Source organism: Nanorana parkeri, unplaced genomic scaffold (genome assembly GCF_000935625.1).
Source record: "Nanorana parkeri isolate BGI_ZX_2015 unplaced genomic scaffold, ASM93562v1 scaffold2, whole genome shotgun sequence".
Lineage (NCBI taxonomy): Eukaryota > Metazoa > Chordata > Amphibia > Anura > Dicroglossidae > Nanorana > Nanorana parkeri.
Genome location: NW_017306270.1, coordinates 2,321,717 through 2,337,739, shown reverse-complemented (window position 1 = coordinate 2,337,739; position 16,023 = coordinate 2,321,717). Strand labels below are relative to the sequence as shown.

General features: G+C 42.1%; 1 protein-coding gene across 1 annotated transcript in view; it reads left to right on the top strand.

Moving 5' to 3' along the window:
• The first annotated feature begins 4,049 nt into the window (after nt 1-4,049).
• HPS1 (HPS1, biogenesis of lysosomal organelles complex 3 subunit 1) overlaps nt 4,050-16,023 on the top strand; it is a 38,738-nt gene continuing 26,764 nt past the window's right edge. Inside the window, exons 1-8 of the mRNA XM_018562338.1 lie at nt 4,050-4,155; nt 6,100-6,213; nt 7,408-7,542; nt 8,547-8,689; nt 8,805-8,913; nt 12,254-12,414; nt 15,244-15,346; nt 15,615-15,684. Coding sequence (XP_018417840.1) covers nt 6,100-6,213; nt 7,408-7,542; nt 8,547-8,689; nt 8,805-8,913; nt 12,254-12,414; nt 15,244-15,346; nt 15,615-15,684 — 835 coding nt within the window. The 5' untranslated portion in view covers nt 4,050-4,155. The remainder of the gene's footprint in view (nt 4,156-6,099; nt 6,214-7,407; nt 7,543-8,546; nt 8,690-8,804; nt 8,914-12,253; nt 12,415-15,243; nt 15,347-15,614; nt 15,685-16,023) is intronic.

Here is a 16,023-nt window from a genome sequence, read left to right as displayed (position 1 = left end):
GACGTTGTGAGGAACTGTTCAGCTTCTCTGTGACAGAAATCCCCAATTCCACCCATGTGAGTCCCCTCCCCCTCTCCTGGGTGCTAGTCACATGGTGTGTACATGTCACATGTCTCATGCAGGAAGTGCAGCAGCCAGCACAGGTCTCAGTGTCATCCCAGCAGAGGAGAGGAAGCTGCTCTAGTCTGTAAGTAAGATAACATTGTATACATTGTATTTATCTGTCCTCCTGCTGATACATAGTATAGATATCCCAGAGATGTTGGTCCTGCATTGTGTCTGCTCCTCTCTTCCATGTGATGAAACTTTCTATCACTTTAGGAATTTGTTGTTGATTTCTTTCAGCACAATATTGTGATTGTTTGTTTGCTTTGAACAAAACAAAAAACAAACACTGAAATGAAAACATTTATATTCTTTTTGTTTCCAAACTAACCCCGGGCCCTGGTCAAAATATATCCTCGCTGGTAATTAGAATGTATTAAAGAGGATGAGTTCCCCCTCAGTGGTGTCCTCACACGGGGTGACACCTTTTGGAGGGGGTGACGCCAAAATGACTAACGGTCATTTTGGTGTCACCCCCTTTCAAAAGTCAGCCACTCGGTCATAGACCAAGAGCCCGACAGTTGCAACAGAGAAGAGGGGACCCAGTGGGATAAGGTGAATGTCCCCTCCTCTCTCTTGGTGATGTCCGCTGGCAGGTAACTGCATGACGGTATCATGCGTGTGCACGCTGACGTTATGCTGGGGTGTCACCCAGTGGCTGCTCTGGGTGACACTATGCCTGGGGACGCCCCTGGTGCCCTGCCCTTGTTTTGTCATCCTTGTAGAGGGCTTTTAGTCTAGATCATTCTGAATGGCCAGTTCTGGATAATCAGTTGGCTCTTATATGTTCCTATTCTAAAGCTAGTGATTCAAGCCGATCTGAATGGCTAGCCTTAGAAGAGGAATATACCCTTGTAGCATGGAGAGTGGTGACATACCCATACCCTCTGGTTAAAGTGACACTGCACTCAGGGGTTAAACCTTAAAAATGAATTCAAGTACTTTAAAGGGTTATTAAACCCTCACGTTTGTTTTGCATATATCCACTTCTAGCAAGCAGTAGTAGATAGATGCAAAAACGTAAAAAAAAAAAAAAAATTCAAAAAGGTTAAAACTTACCTGTGTCACCGCTGCACGCTCCAGTCCGAACATCTGAACAGTGTCGGGCGGCCGCAAAGGATCTTGGGGCGGGCGCATGCGCAGTTCAGATGTTCGGCCGGGAGACGAGGATAGACACAAGGTAAGTCTATGGAGCAGCGTGCACCCGCACAGGCACAGTGGGACAGGAAGTGCCAGCAAGTACAGAGGAGTCAGTGCTGCTTCGGAGACCCGCCGCAGCACTGGAGGGACAGCTGAAAACTACAGGAGAGAAGATCGGATTAAGAGACATCATTTAAAATAAGTGCTTACATTGACTTTGGGGGAGGGGAAAAAAATGTATGCTTTAATGTCACTTTAACTATGAACAGAAATGTCTCTTATTTGTGTGTCACTCGGCTGTAGATCCTCCAATCATCTCTAGGTTCACATATCGGCGATCCTGGGACCACATGATCGTACACAGCAATTGTGACCACATGATCGTACACAGCGTGGCCCCATTGATTTCAATGGGGTTATATCCAAGCAACAAACACTGAAAAAAGATGCATGTACCTTTTTGTGTGTGACACATGCGCAATTGCACGGGTGGTATCATGGCGGGAAATCGGGCAATCAGCCTGGTGCTACTAGGGTACCATTAGAAAATAATGGCACCGCCAGCGTGACTGGTGGTGGTGTGTGATTCCATGATCGTGCGGCCATACGCGTGCTGCGTGGTCACAGATCGCCCTAGTGTGAAGCTTGAATTAGTGCTGACACTGTCCTTCCTTCTGGAGGGTGGCTACTTTTGTTCCCCATGGTCCCAGTCTGTGTTGTAAAGTAGTCACCACTCCAAGCTCACTCCCATGATGAACTACAATCTCATGTTTTAGTTTACTAATTTGTATTGACATTGTAGTCCATCACGGGAGCGAGATTGGAGCAGTGACTACTTTACAACACACACAGGGACCATGGGGAACAAAAGTAGCCCCCCTCCAGAAGGAAGGACAGTGTCAGCACCAATTCACAGATGATTTGAGGATCTACAGCCGAGATCACTGGAGCCGGAATTGATGTGCATTACATCACTTCCGTTGTCACTGGGCACATTCTCTGGCTTCATCAGCCTCTTTAGGGTCCCTAGGTGACATTAGGGGTCTGAAAGATCCCTGATGTCTCCATAAAGAGGACCTGTCACACTATATTTGCTATTACATAGGGTGCTTGTTATCCCCCTATGCAATAGCAATAAAACAGAGTGTAAAAATTAAAGTAACATAAAAAATCCAAAAAAAGTCCCCTGCCCGCCATGTACACACACATACAATGCAAACGCGTCGGATGCACCTCTGTGCAAAAACAAAAATTGCGCCACACATGTTACAAATTGTCACGAGCATCGGAGTGAGAGCAATAATTCTAGGCCCATCAATCACCGGTAACACTAAACTGATGAGCAGTAAGGCCCGGTTCACACCTGGGCGTTTTGTAGCGCGTTCCTACGCTCTGCAAAACGCTCAAACACCGATATCCCATTATTTCCTATGGGTATGGTTCAGACCCCCAAAGAATATATTTTCTGAAAGCAGAGGCCCTGTAGAATACAAAGATGCTTGTTGCTATTTTTTATGTTGCATGCTATTTGCGCAAATGTTTATCAAACAAGTATTTTTATGATAGAATACACTAAAATGAAATTTGGTGCACAGAAACAGAATATAATTGCCAATTTTTTGGTAAAATATGAAAGACGGGGTCACGTCGGGTAAATAGACACCAAACATTTCAAGCCTTAAAATTGCGTGTGTCCGTGAAACCGCAAAAAATACAATAACCAAAATTCCCCATAGGCATCGCTTTAAATGCTTTTAGGCTGGGTTCACACCTAGGCGTATCAAATATGCGCATTTGTCGCGCGATTCGCGGTAAAAAAATTGGCTGTATCCCAATGCATACGCGCGACAGAAACGCCCCAAAGAAGCTCCTGTACTTCTTTGGGCGTTTTGTAGTGCGTTCATACGGCCTGTAATACGCCCAGGTGTGAACCATACCCATAGCAAATAATGGGATTTCGGTGTTTGAGCGTTTTGCAGAGCGTTCGAACGCGCTACAAAACGTCCAGGTGTGAACCAGGCCTTATGCTGAACACAACTTGGCTGGAGTTCCACCAAAAACCACCACACACTGTAGGGAATCCAGAAGATCAACATTCCTAGAAGTGTAAAGTGTATGGGCACCTTAACAAAGATGCGTCACACTTGAGAGTGACACAGGTAAAACAGCTGTTTGTCGTTGAACAAAATGGGTAATCTTTTGTTAATATGTTTTGGAATTCACATTCACGAGTATGTAGTAACAAAAGTAACTCTTCTATCTTTGTTATGATCTTTTCTTCTGTGGAGGCAGCAAATCATCTCGGGCTCCAGCAGAAGCTAAACTGATTGATAAACTGAAACTAATTTCCTGAACGGATGCTAACAAAGGCAATCAGCTAGATCCCGAGATGATTTGGTGTCTCCACATAAAAAAAAGTAATTGTGATCTTGTTAGAAGTCGGGCCCTAGAACGTGGCAGAATGACTTCTCTGTCCATCTACATTAGCAAACATTTGCGTGTTATATTGCAAACAAGCTCATCTTGGTTTAAATCTGTAAAACTGGTTGACTGCATTCTAGGAATTCAGGGAATTTTCTGTTATTGAGGAGGCTGCAACTACTGAGAATAGCATGCAGGAATCTTTTCTTATGCAGAACAATGAAAAGCACACAAATCTGTTCTTTGCCTGTCAAGTAACTCAGTGTGCCTAAAATGTTTATTGGTTAGTGGAGGTACATGTTGCCGGATTGGCTGTCTTCTGAATTTTCTATACTTTTATACATTCTTGGGTCAGTTATAATGTTTAATCTGTTTTTAGGTGAGATAGAGGACCATGTTCTATGAAGATTATGCCTCATGGATCTGAGGACATGCTGCATGAAATAAGAATCTCACAAAGAAAAAGCAAGGAGGCTTCAAAAAATAAACGTAGGTGTTGTGCTTTTGTAAGAAATGAGGGGGTTGGTCCAGACAAAACTAATATTTCAGGTATCGATGGTCTGAATCACCCACCAGTAGTGACATGATTCCTTTAAGTTCTAATCTCTGTTGCCTGAACATGGAGTCTCACTCATTCGATTGCTAAAAGGGAAGTCTTCGTTTTCCTGTCATTTTCGCTACAAAAACATACACGGTGCCATTGCTGAGCTCTTCTTCTAAACATTCGATATACCTGGCTTTCATGCTGTTCTTGCTTCAGTCTTTAGAATTAAAGCACATATGCAGATAAGGATTTATGACCAGTGGCATTGAAAACTCAGGTAGAATGATCCTGTCTCATGGCTACTTGAGAGACATAAGAAACCAATGGTTGATTCAGGCTAGGTTCACATATCAGCGATTCCGGGAACACGCGAACGTGCACGATTGCACACAGTGGTTGCTGTGTGGCACAATTGATTTCAGGCTAGGTTCACACCTAGGCGATTGAGACGATGAGCTGTTTTCAATGCATAGAGATGTCTATGGGACCACAACCGCCGAAAATAGCTCCTGTGCCTTTTTGCACAACAGGTGATTTTGGCTCCGTGATGCACCACGAAGATGTGAACAGGCCCCATTGACTTCAATGGTAATCTGTGCTTTGTGCGATCGTGTAGCTAAATCCGCGCAATAAATCGCCTAGGTGTGAACCTAGCCTCAATGGGGTTACATCCATGTGGCAATCGCTGAAATGTACCTTTTTTCTGTGATACGCAGTGTGATATTGGCACCGCCAGCGCGATCGGTGGTGGTGTGTATGATTCCATGACTGTGCTGTTTTGTGCACGAGGTGTGAACCTGGCCTCAACCTCCTAGCATCTACTCAGGGCTGAAATTTTGTTTTGAGTGGACTTATCCTTTAGAACTTTAATTTATGGCATGCACTATATGGCCTCATTCACACTGGAATTGGCCGGCACGTACAGCTCCGTGCTGCGTGCAGGGCCATATTAGGCAGCTTCCAGGAAGGACAGGTGCGGCATGTGATTAGTGTGCAGCCCCTGTCCTTCTCTATGGGACTACGCGACCGTACGCTCCCCCCCCCCCTACGCTCACCACACCCGCATGGATGTGCAGGGCAGGTAAGAATAGTGGGGCGTACGGCCGCGTAGTCCTATAGAGAAGGATGGGGGCTGCATACTAATCACACACCGCACCTGTCCTTCCCAGGAGCTGCTCGATATGGCCATGCACGGAGCTGTAGGTGCCGGCCGATTCCAGTGTGAATGAGCCCTTAGTCTTAAAGTTTGTGGACCTAACCATCACACCTATATGAACGTGTTGGACATCCTATTCCAAACCCATGGGCATTAATATAAGGTTGTCATCATATTTGTGGCTATAACAACCATCACTCTTTTGGGAAGGCTTTCCAAGAGCTTTTTGAGTATCAATTGGACCTGTCCAATTCATCTTAAAGGTGTCCAATAGAGTTGCGGTCAGAGTTCCATACAGGCCACTTAAGTTACACAACATCAAACTCCTCAAAACAAGTCTTTATAGAGTTGGCTTTCTGCACAGACACAGTGATGCTGCAATACTGTTGCCATAAGTTTTGAAATGTACAATCATCTAAAATGTCTTTGTATGGCATAGATTAATACTACCCTTCACAGGAGACACCTGAACTTGATAAGTTGGCTATGGTGTTGATGTGATGGTCAGGTGTACACAACGATTTGGCCATAAAGTGTACTTTTAAGTGTGGATGAAGATGGGCAATGTCTATATCACAAAATAAAGGTGAAAATGTTCTGCTTGACAAATTCTTTTGCCAATATGATTTAAATTTTGGATGATTGTTTATCAAATGTAAATATAATTGAAATTATACTGATTGTAAACTAATTTTGGGTATATAAAGTATTTTTTTTTATTGCTCTATGGCAGATGAAATGTGTACTCATCGTGTCAGATGGGGCAGAAGTTCTTTTTTGTTGGGCTGATGAAGAATTTGAAAAGAACCTTAACAGCAAATATTCTCTCCCTGACGAGTTTTTACAGGTAAAAATCACAACCTCATTGTATATTTCAACGCTATCTGTACAGTCATTAAGACCAGAGCAATGGAAAAAGCCAATGGATGCCTTAAAATGCCAACGTGTCCTATTCCTTAGTGTGTATGTAAAGTCAAATCTATTTGTTTTTTACTTTTGGATAGACATAGGGAAGGCTTAAAATGCCTACCAGTATCCTGCAAGGGAGATCCTTCACTTCCCGTCTTGGAGACACAACAAGAAGTGAGAAGAAATCTCCCTGAAGTGAGAAGAAATCTCCCCGTTGTCAGCATAACATTTTGTCTTCTTACCTCTCACTCTTTTTTTGAGCCTGAGGAATAGGTTTCTTATGGGCATCGCTTGGACAATGGGCCTACTCTGGGTATTTTTTCATAATGGATACAGCCAGGCCTTATTTGATGAACTGTGTCAAGGAGCATTGATGTGTGGTGCTCAGTAACTCATAACAGCCACATCTAGTGTTAATGCACTTTACCCATCACTTTTTGACTAATCAAATTAATATAAATACATGGTAGGAAGACTTGTTAATGTGATTTATTTTGTGAGCATTAGCTACATTCGCTTTGAGAAGTGACTTATGGTAATATCTGAAGAGGGATGGTACAGCAGGGTATAATGTAATAAGAATCTGGCGAGGGATCTATGAATTGGCCATGTTGGACAACAAACAAGCCATTGAACAGAATGGAGGGGTAAAATAGACCTGCCACTTTTTAGATCCAAGCATGCAAGCAACAATGTCAAAAACTGACAGCATTTAAAACTGAGCCCCAGATATGTATTCATTAAATGTATTTTTAACTTCAAGTAGTAAGTATAAGAATTGGAATGTTATTTTTATATTGGGATCCTATAATCTCTTGCACAGTAAACCTTTAGTGGGAGGCTCAGCACTGTAAGCAAATTGGGCTCTACTACATTGTGCAGTGCTGTCAATAGAACACCGAGAGCTTGCAGACAGGAAGAGAGAGAGAGCAGAGTGATAACCTCATCATTGCATTCTTGTTTCTTCATTCAATGGGTCCTAACTGCACTAGAGGTCAGGGTCCTTCAAAGCTGTCTAAGTTCTAAGACCATTCACATACATGTATTCAGCTGTCTATTTAACATTCAATAAGTATGCATATTATTTTTACTTTCATTACTATGTCCGGATATCTTAATTTTGTATTCACAGTGCCCAACATTTAGTGACATTATCAATACACAATTTGCACCTCTAATCATCTCCTGTGTGACGCTATTGGAGAAGATCGGTGACACCTATACTTGTTTCACAGCTGAGAATGGCCATCTGTGTGTTCTTCACATGGCAAGTCAATTCAGATTTATTAATAAAAAATAAAGCTCTGGTTTCCAGGAACTCCAGCATCTACATCTCCTTCGAGGGCTGGGCCTAAGTACAGGCAGGAAAGGCACCAACCTCAGGCACTGTGTTGGTGCAGCTGGGTGCAGCTTATGGCTCTGTATTGCCCTACCTCCCCTGCACTCCGCAAGTCTTGGCTGGGAAAACCACCGGACCTGTATTGGGTTCACTGTGCATATGTTGTTGTTTCCTCTTATATATTTATAATCTGAATTTATATTGTTTTCTAGACCGTTCACATTTCCCATTTGCTTTATTCCTAAAATACATTAGAAAAGGTTTAAAACAAAATCTTTGCTTGGCTTTCTCAGGCAATTGCAGAAGTTGATTTGTGAGATATGATAGAACAAACTTTACGCACATTCGGGACATTTATAAAGCTAATGCAACTACAGAATGGGCAATTGCTGTCATTATAAAAAAACATAACTTGGGTTGGACAATTATTTCAGTCAAAAAAGAGTAAAAAAAATATACAACTGAGTGTTGAATATAAAATTCTATTTGATATACCCTCATTATGTACACATAGCTGGAGGTACGTTGTTAAAGATAGGCTACACCAAGGGCAGGCAACCTCAGCACTCCAGCTGCTGTAAAACTACATATCTCATAATGTCTCTGCCTCAAGGAGTCATGCTCATGGCGGTCAGTCTTGCAATGCTTCATGAGACTTCCGCAACAGATGGAGCGCCGAGATTGCCCAACCCTGTGCTATGCAGACTTTCACATGGAGTAATGTCCTATTATTGTATGGGACCTTTCACCAAATGTACGTTTGTTTTAATTTCTTGTAAATATTTAATAGAAAGGGATTAAACATGAAATGCACTTTTGGGAAAGTATAAGCACGTCACACATTGTGTTCAGCTTTTGTGTTTCCATTTTGGAGTGTGGAGAACTCCAAAGGTATTTCTCCTCTTAAAATGTTCCATGTTCTTTCTGTGCAGTTTGGAGAATGTCTGTTCATTGCGGTTAATGGTGACGAATCGGAAACGGAGGATGATCTGAGACGCAAGCTCTATGTTCTGAAGAGACTCACCGAGGTGCACTTTGGTCTGGTGACATTAGATGGACAGCTAATCAGGAAGGAGTATGTATGACAAGACGTCTGTGCTGATTGTAATTTCCATACTAGCTGTTGTGTATCCAAAATATTCAGTGTGGATTACTGTATATGTAACATATTCCTGTTTCCCCTTATGCAGGTTACGGCCGCCTGATTCAGATCAGAGGAACCTGGTCTGGAAGACGTTTCAGAGTCTACTCCAAACTTACAGCACTTTAAGGAATGAAGACCAGAGCTTTGCAGTAGAGGTGAATGCTAAGTGTTCCTTCATTCCCTGTCTGTGAACTAGGATTAATTTGACTGCTATGTTTTTTTTCAGCTGGTTGGTTCATATGGCAGTTATGTTGATGCAAGCTGAAGCAATGGTGGTATCTACCAGAGTTTTTAGAATAATTTAACTAAAAAAAAAAAATGTTTTGTGTTCGCTTAAAGCTGAACTCTGAGAAAGCAGATATTTAGATGTCTAAATACAAGGGTCATATGTATTCTTCGTTGAATCTTGGTGAGCTTTGTGAATTTTTTTTAAATCTGTGCAGCAATCAAGTGTGACATTTTGTCTCTGTGCAGGAGTTTTCTAAAAAAAAAAAAAAAACACCTGTTACTGAGCTCTCTCTTGTGCAGGGTGACTGGTCTTGTCTCCGCACCCTCCTGTAATGAAGACCGCACACTGCTGCTCTCTCTCTCCTTGTGCAGGGTGACTGATCTTGTCTCCGCCCTCTTCTGTAATAAGGACCGGTCACTGCTGCTCTCGCTACTCTGCTCATCTCCACCCTCTCCTGTAGTTTTCTGCAGGCAGCCTGTAGTGGGTGGGGCCTGCTGGGCCCTCCCACAGCTCCTGCTCTCTGCACAGGCTATGGCAGAAAAGTGATGCTGTCATTGCTGCTTTTACTAAGCAATACATCTGGCTGAGCAAGGGCATTTGATGCACACAAAGCTGATTTTATATTCTTTAAGGCTATTGAAGAATATTTTTGATTTGAAAGTTGTTGTGCCATGAGGTCAGCTTTAAATATAGTGAAGTAGCTATAGTATTGTCAGCAAGAAGCACATTATCCTATAAAATTTCATAAAGACTGACTCGATAATTGATTTCAGTTCCATATCTAATGCAGTGTACAGATAACCACATCTGTATGATAATAAATGATCTATACACACACAGTGTGTATATATATCTATAGATATATACTTGAGAACTATGGCCCAACCTTTTTTGGCCATAATTCTCTTAGGGTCAGAGGAGGACATTTACTATGTCCTCTTGTGACCCAAAACTCAGCATATAGTGGGCTATTGCCCTTTATGCTTACAGTGCAGAGTTGCACTGTGGCCAGGAAAGATCCTGACAATAGAGGCAGAGCCAGCTGTGCAACGCTCGTTCATATAGTGCAGTCAGCGCTGGAGGATCGGAGAAAGGAAAGGGGGGGACTCCCTGTGGGGAGCGGTGACTGACGGTCACCAATCTCTGCAGGGAAAGGATCGGGAACTCATTGGCGATCGGCGCTATCTGATTGCACAGTTCTCGATCAGTAGAGCCGACGTGTGACAGCTGCAGTGTCACGCGACGGCTCTAATTATGGGGATGAGTGAATTCCACTCTCCCCATAGTTCTCCTTTTTAACCGAGCAGCAACATAATGGGTACAAAAAAGAAAATCAGGAATTCAGTGGTGGATGCACAATGCATGTAATCAGCCTCTCACTGTTGCCTATACTATTTGTAAAACAGGGAGTCTGGTTTGCATTTTAAACATATCTTTTCACTTGATACCCAAAGCACACAAGCAGGCCCGTTATGGAACAGCTATTTAAATTCACCTATCAGGATTTCACTGTAGAATCTTCCATTTCGACTTTCATTTAAAGCCCAAGATCAGGCTTTGGGCTCAACCTTCCGGGGGATCTGTTTAACAAAAAAATAGTTTGTACTTTAAAGCTGCAAAGTCTAGGGACCAATATTCTTACTCTTAAATGGTATATGGGTATGCGCGGTTAGAATTTTGCACGAATGAGATTGATTTTGGAACGCTTGTTCGACCTTCTATTAGTTAATGGGGTCAATGATTATAAAAACTTGCTTTTACCCCACGCACAATAACCCTACCTTGCTGCAAGCACTAAAAATGAATAATCTATCTATGACGAAGATATATTTATATACAGTAAGTGCCGTTGTAACAAATATTAATATAAATTATATAAATCAAAGTAAATAACCTCTATATATACATGTAAATAGTGAACAACAGTGATAAAAAACACTCAATACAAAAAAAAACACGCCTATTCAATCCAACAGGATTGAAGAGGCACATTAATTGCAGCCGCAGTGATGAAAAAAGTCAAAAGACCATGTTGGAAATGTTTTTGCGATCAAATGGAATTCTAACCGTGAATTTGTTTTTTGTTCTGGAAACTCCATTCATTCCAAAATCAAATGTTAAAGCAATATGGAAATCAAACGAAATTTCAAATGACCTTCGATGGCATATCCGATCAGATTTTTTTTGTATGAATGTTCATTCGAAAACCTACCAGGAACAAGTATGCATGTCTAACGTAAGGTGCCCATACACTCTTCGATTTTTCTTTCGGAAATCTTCCACGAATGGTCTTTCGAACAATAATCGAACAGATGATGGGACACAAACAATTTTTTTTTTTACTGTAATCCTGCTTGAATGTTCTCGAAGGGTGAGGCTGGAAAACTTTTTTGAATCATATGAAAAAATATGGATTAGTGGCTTTTTTCTATGGCTTCCCAGGCAATCAGCAAGGAGCTGGCTGTTCAGTGGCTAAATGCTGATTCCCAGCCAATCAGCATGAAGCCGACTTCCCGGCCAATCAGGAAGCTGGGAGGCAGATCATTGCTCACCACCAGGCTTTCTGATTGCCCGTGAAGCCAGCTCCATGTTCCCCTACAGCAGAAATCTTCCCCTGACCGGAAATTTCAGTTTGGGGAAGGTATCTGAGCATTTGGCAGAGTACAAGTACTTGCCCAAATACTTGAGATCGGCACCGATACTAGTATCGGTGCATCCCTATTAGTATTCCTAACGAATGATTATTGAAATCAACATTGGTCTGTGCTTGTTGGGCTATTTGAGCTAGAGTCAAAAGAGGGTTCTTGGCAGCAACTAAAATTTCCCATCGAAAATCAATAGGTGTATGGCCAGCTTTATGACTTATCAACTCACTAGGTACAGAAACGAGCGTGAACATGATGTATTTAATGCTTACACTTTTAATTAAAATTCAACATAGGCAGATTGGTCTTTATGATTTGACAGTATCTCTGGGGTCCGAAGGAATCTGAAATACCTTCACTAAAATACACTAAATAAAGTACAGCATTGCCTTCTTTATCTGAAGGGCATTTTATATATTATCACTGCTTCCTCACCTCATTCCGTTATTCTTTCCGTGGCCAATTGTGCATCCAGAATTGAATGAAGATCAGTATTTACATCAGAGAAAGACTTTTCTTATAGCAGGCCAGGATAAATAAAGTCAAGGGACAATGTTCTGCCTAGGACTCTAGTTCTCAGTGACTCATGTATTTTGTCATGTGTGCTCTTTCACCCTGCAGGCTGTGGAACGTTTGATTCACCCAAAGCTTTGTGAACAGTGCATTGAATTTTTAGAGAAACAGATTGTACAGTACATCAACAGCAGCAATGAACGGGGCGGAGAGGAAGTGCTGCATGCTTTCATTTTAGTGAATACCAAACTTCTGGCTCTCTTCTCAAGGTACCGAATCTGATAACATTCCAGAAAGTATATCTGTAGTGTTAACATAATACTTGTTCTTTCAGTTTAAATCTGCTGTATGTTTTCACGGTACATCAAAACTGAAGCTGTTCCAAATATTATAGTTTGTTTCCTTTAAAAAGAAGCCACAGGCTGAGTATAAGAGAATGTCATGCTAGTATGCTTTAGAGAAGGATCCTTGCTGTGGAAGCAGTGATCTCTCTGCCGAGGTTTGACACCCGCCCTGCTGGGACATGCGTATAATCCAATCGGCAAACCCCATGCTTCCTGCTGATTGGACAGCTTTGTTATGTTCTGACTCAGCAGGGGGAGTGTCAGGTCTATGCAGAGAGATGACTGCATCTACACATAGAGCAAGTGTCCTTCTCCTTCAGCATACTGACAGAGGACATGGATATCTACTCCAGACTCTGGCTGCTTTTGAAAGGAAACTAACTGCACATTTGACTTGGAACACTTTCTGATGCACTTACTCATGTAAACTGAAAGTTCCTATTTTCCCCCCGCAATGTTTAGAAAATCAGAAGAGATGTTTTATTTGCTCTGAGCAGACCCAACATTTTTTGCTAAACTAATGATTCCTAGTGTATCCAAGTACCATATCTCGTAGTGTGCGGCCGCCAGATACCTTACACCGGCGCCCGCAACTTCCCCACAGGGTCACCGCTGCCGCCCGTCGGCGCTCTGCCGCCCCGAGGCCGGGCCTCGGTGGCCTTGTGGGAAATCCGGGCCTGGCTATAATTTGTGAAAATAGCTAAAAATCAAAAGGCTTGTGAGGATGCCCTCATAAAAGAAGGAAGGCCTGAGATCTTCCCACCCACACTCTATGCTCCAACATGGACTTCAGCTACCAATGGTTGTAGCCAGGCCATTATTTACCTTTGTGGTGGGGACGGAGGTTTTTGCAGCAAACGCAGTATCTTAAAACAGTTACACACATAAACAAACTAAAAATGCAGTATAGTGACCTATGCATATCATGCAGTGTGTCCTGCAGTACACCCTATTCATTATAAAGAAGACGAAAGGTCTAAAGACCCCTAATGACTGCTGTCAACTTTGGCACAGAAATGCAGGGCCAAAGACCAGTGAAGCGTGTCTTTGTACAGCACCTGAGAAAAACCATGTGCTGTCTACATATGCTGGATGCTGTCTGTAAGGTCAATACTCTTGATTTATTACTCCGAGTTGTTATTTATGTGTTTAGATGAAGCACTGAGATCTTGAGGAATGCTGAATTAAGTTTTCTTTGCTTAGAAGAACGTTATATCGGAATACAACATCAAACAGGAAAAATGTATACCATAGATAAACATGCGCACAAAGACTAGCATAGACCAGCATTGCACCACAGCGCCGTCTGGTGCTGAAAAGACATAACAGTACATTAGCATGTCATTAATACAATCCGTCCATATTAGCATATGTTGCATTTCCAACACATGTCACTGTCCCAGAAAAAAATAGTTCTGACTTTTTTGCTGTATGCTTGTTTCAGGATATTTACTTTAAAAGTATTAAAGTAGTACTTTGAAAGGGTTCACCATGACAACCAGCCTACTAACATTTTCAAAAAGAAGGTAACCAATGGGAAGCTACATATAGGTTACTGCCATAGGTTATTGCCCTTTGCACATAGTCACTGCACTCTACACTACCCTTTTGAGAGAAAACTCATATGATTAAAGGAAATCTTTTGAAGGTTGAAATTTGGGAGATGCCATTGCTGACTTGGTATTTAACCCCTTCGTGACTGACGAAGTACAATGTACGTCGATTTTTGCGGCCTAAAATTTGGAATATAACATGGGTGCAAAAAATGAAAAAAAAGGCCTCAGTCATGAAGGGGTTAAAGCCCAACTCTGGGCATATTAACCTTACCAGATATAGAGCAGTTAAACATTAATTTGCTTTAAAAGCAAACTACCATCATGCAGGCTTCCTTCTATACTTTGCAAATAGCCTTGTTTAGATGCCAGAATTGGTATAGATCCCTCTGTACTTTAGACTGCTTGGATGTAAGCACTGCAGGTCTCAGATCCCAACACTATGGTTACGTCTCTACCCCTTTCCCAAGCTGGCCATTTGCAAAATTCACAGCCCCAGGCTTTGTTTTATGAATGAACTGGAGGGTAAAGGCATGACTACAGTGCTGGGGTCTTTGAGACCTGCAGCACTTATATCCAGAGTGGCCTGGAAGTGCACACAGATCTGTACTCATCCTGGCTCAACATGATAATGTGCCGGACCGAGAAGAAATCCTGTGTAATGGGGGCCAGGAGATGGGCCTTAATGGTGCAGTCTCTGGAGCTATTATCCGAATCCTGGCTGCACCACCCAGTGGATTGTAAACCAATAGCAACCAATTAAGCCTGTGGAGTCTGAAATGCTGTTCTGGGTTAGTGGCTCGCTAGGTAGTAAAGCCGGGATTAGGATGGCAGTCCTGAAGCTGCCCCTTTTAAAAACCACATGCAATGGCAGCACCAGTCTTTGTACTCTACAGAGGTACTTGGGTAAATTTATAGAACCAATTTAAAGATTTGACTTTAGTATACCCCCCTTCATGGAAAATCAGGCAGCAGGCAATGATTCATTGCACCCAGTCACATGAAGAGAAGGGTCAGGGCTGCAAGAAGGATTGCAGTGAGTAACCACATAACATAAAGGGCAGCAGTCATTCCTAGTAAAATAAATTCTGTGTTCAGTCTTTTACAGTCACTTTATTGAGAAGCACATTTCTAATCATTATACTAGCTGATTTACTTTACCAATAATAAATTAAATCTTTCTTCTTTCCATTGCTTTCAGTCGAAATGCCAGCTCACTGAGGCCTGCAGACCTCTTGTCCTTAATTCTCATAGTTCAGGATCTTTATCCTGCAATCAGTGCCCCGCCGGAGCAGAATGCCCAGGTAAGAGAACTCACTGCTAAACCTATATGGCTCTTTTCACTTCTAGTAAAGGAAACTTTTTTCTAATGTTTTCTACAGAAGCCAGCAAAGTTCTTTGTTTAGATGCAAACCATAGACTTTGATCATAGTTTGTGAATTTATTTCAGAAACATTTCTGTTGGGTTTATTTATTTATTTTTTAATTTTCATCCTTACAAGGTAATGAAACATGTTCTTTTCCCCCTTTTATGGCTGCGGTATACAGTAAGACAATATATTACTATTTCAGGACATAGAAGACAATGTGGCCACTGAGGAGTACTACACCCCTAACCCGTCCCCAAGTGACACAAATTCAGGTTGGTTTCACAATAAATGTGGGTGGTAAGTTTCACTATATAGCACATTGCTTCATATATTGGGGGTGCTTGCAATTGTAACTATATGGTATATTATATAGCACACAGTGGCGTAACCAGAGTTATGGGCGCCCGGGGCAGACATTTTTTTTTCGCCCCCCCAATATTATATAAACATCCACTGGTATATACAAGTTCAAACCTGCCAGCAAAAATGAAAGTAGTATATGAATAGGGGGGCACCTACTATTCTATGTGCATACCATTTAGACTATTAACATTCCCTCTTTCCCTGGTCCATTCCAATGCCAGTATCATGTGACAGTAAACCAGGTGGTA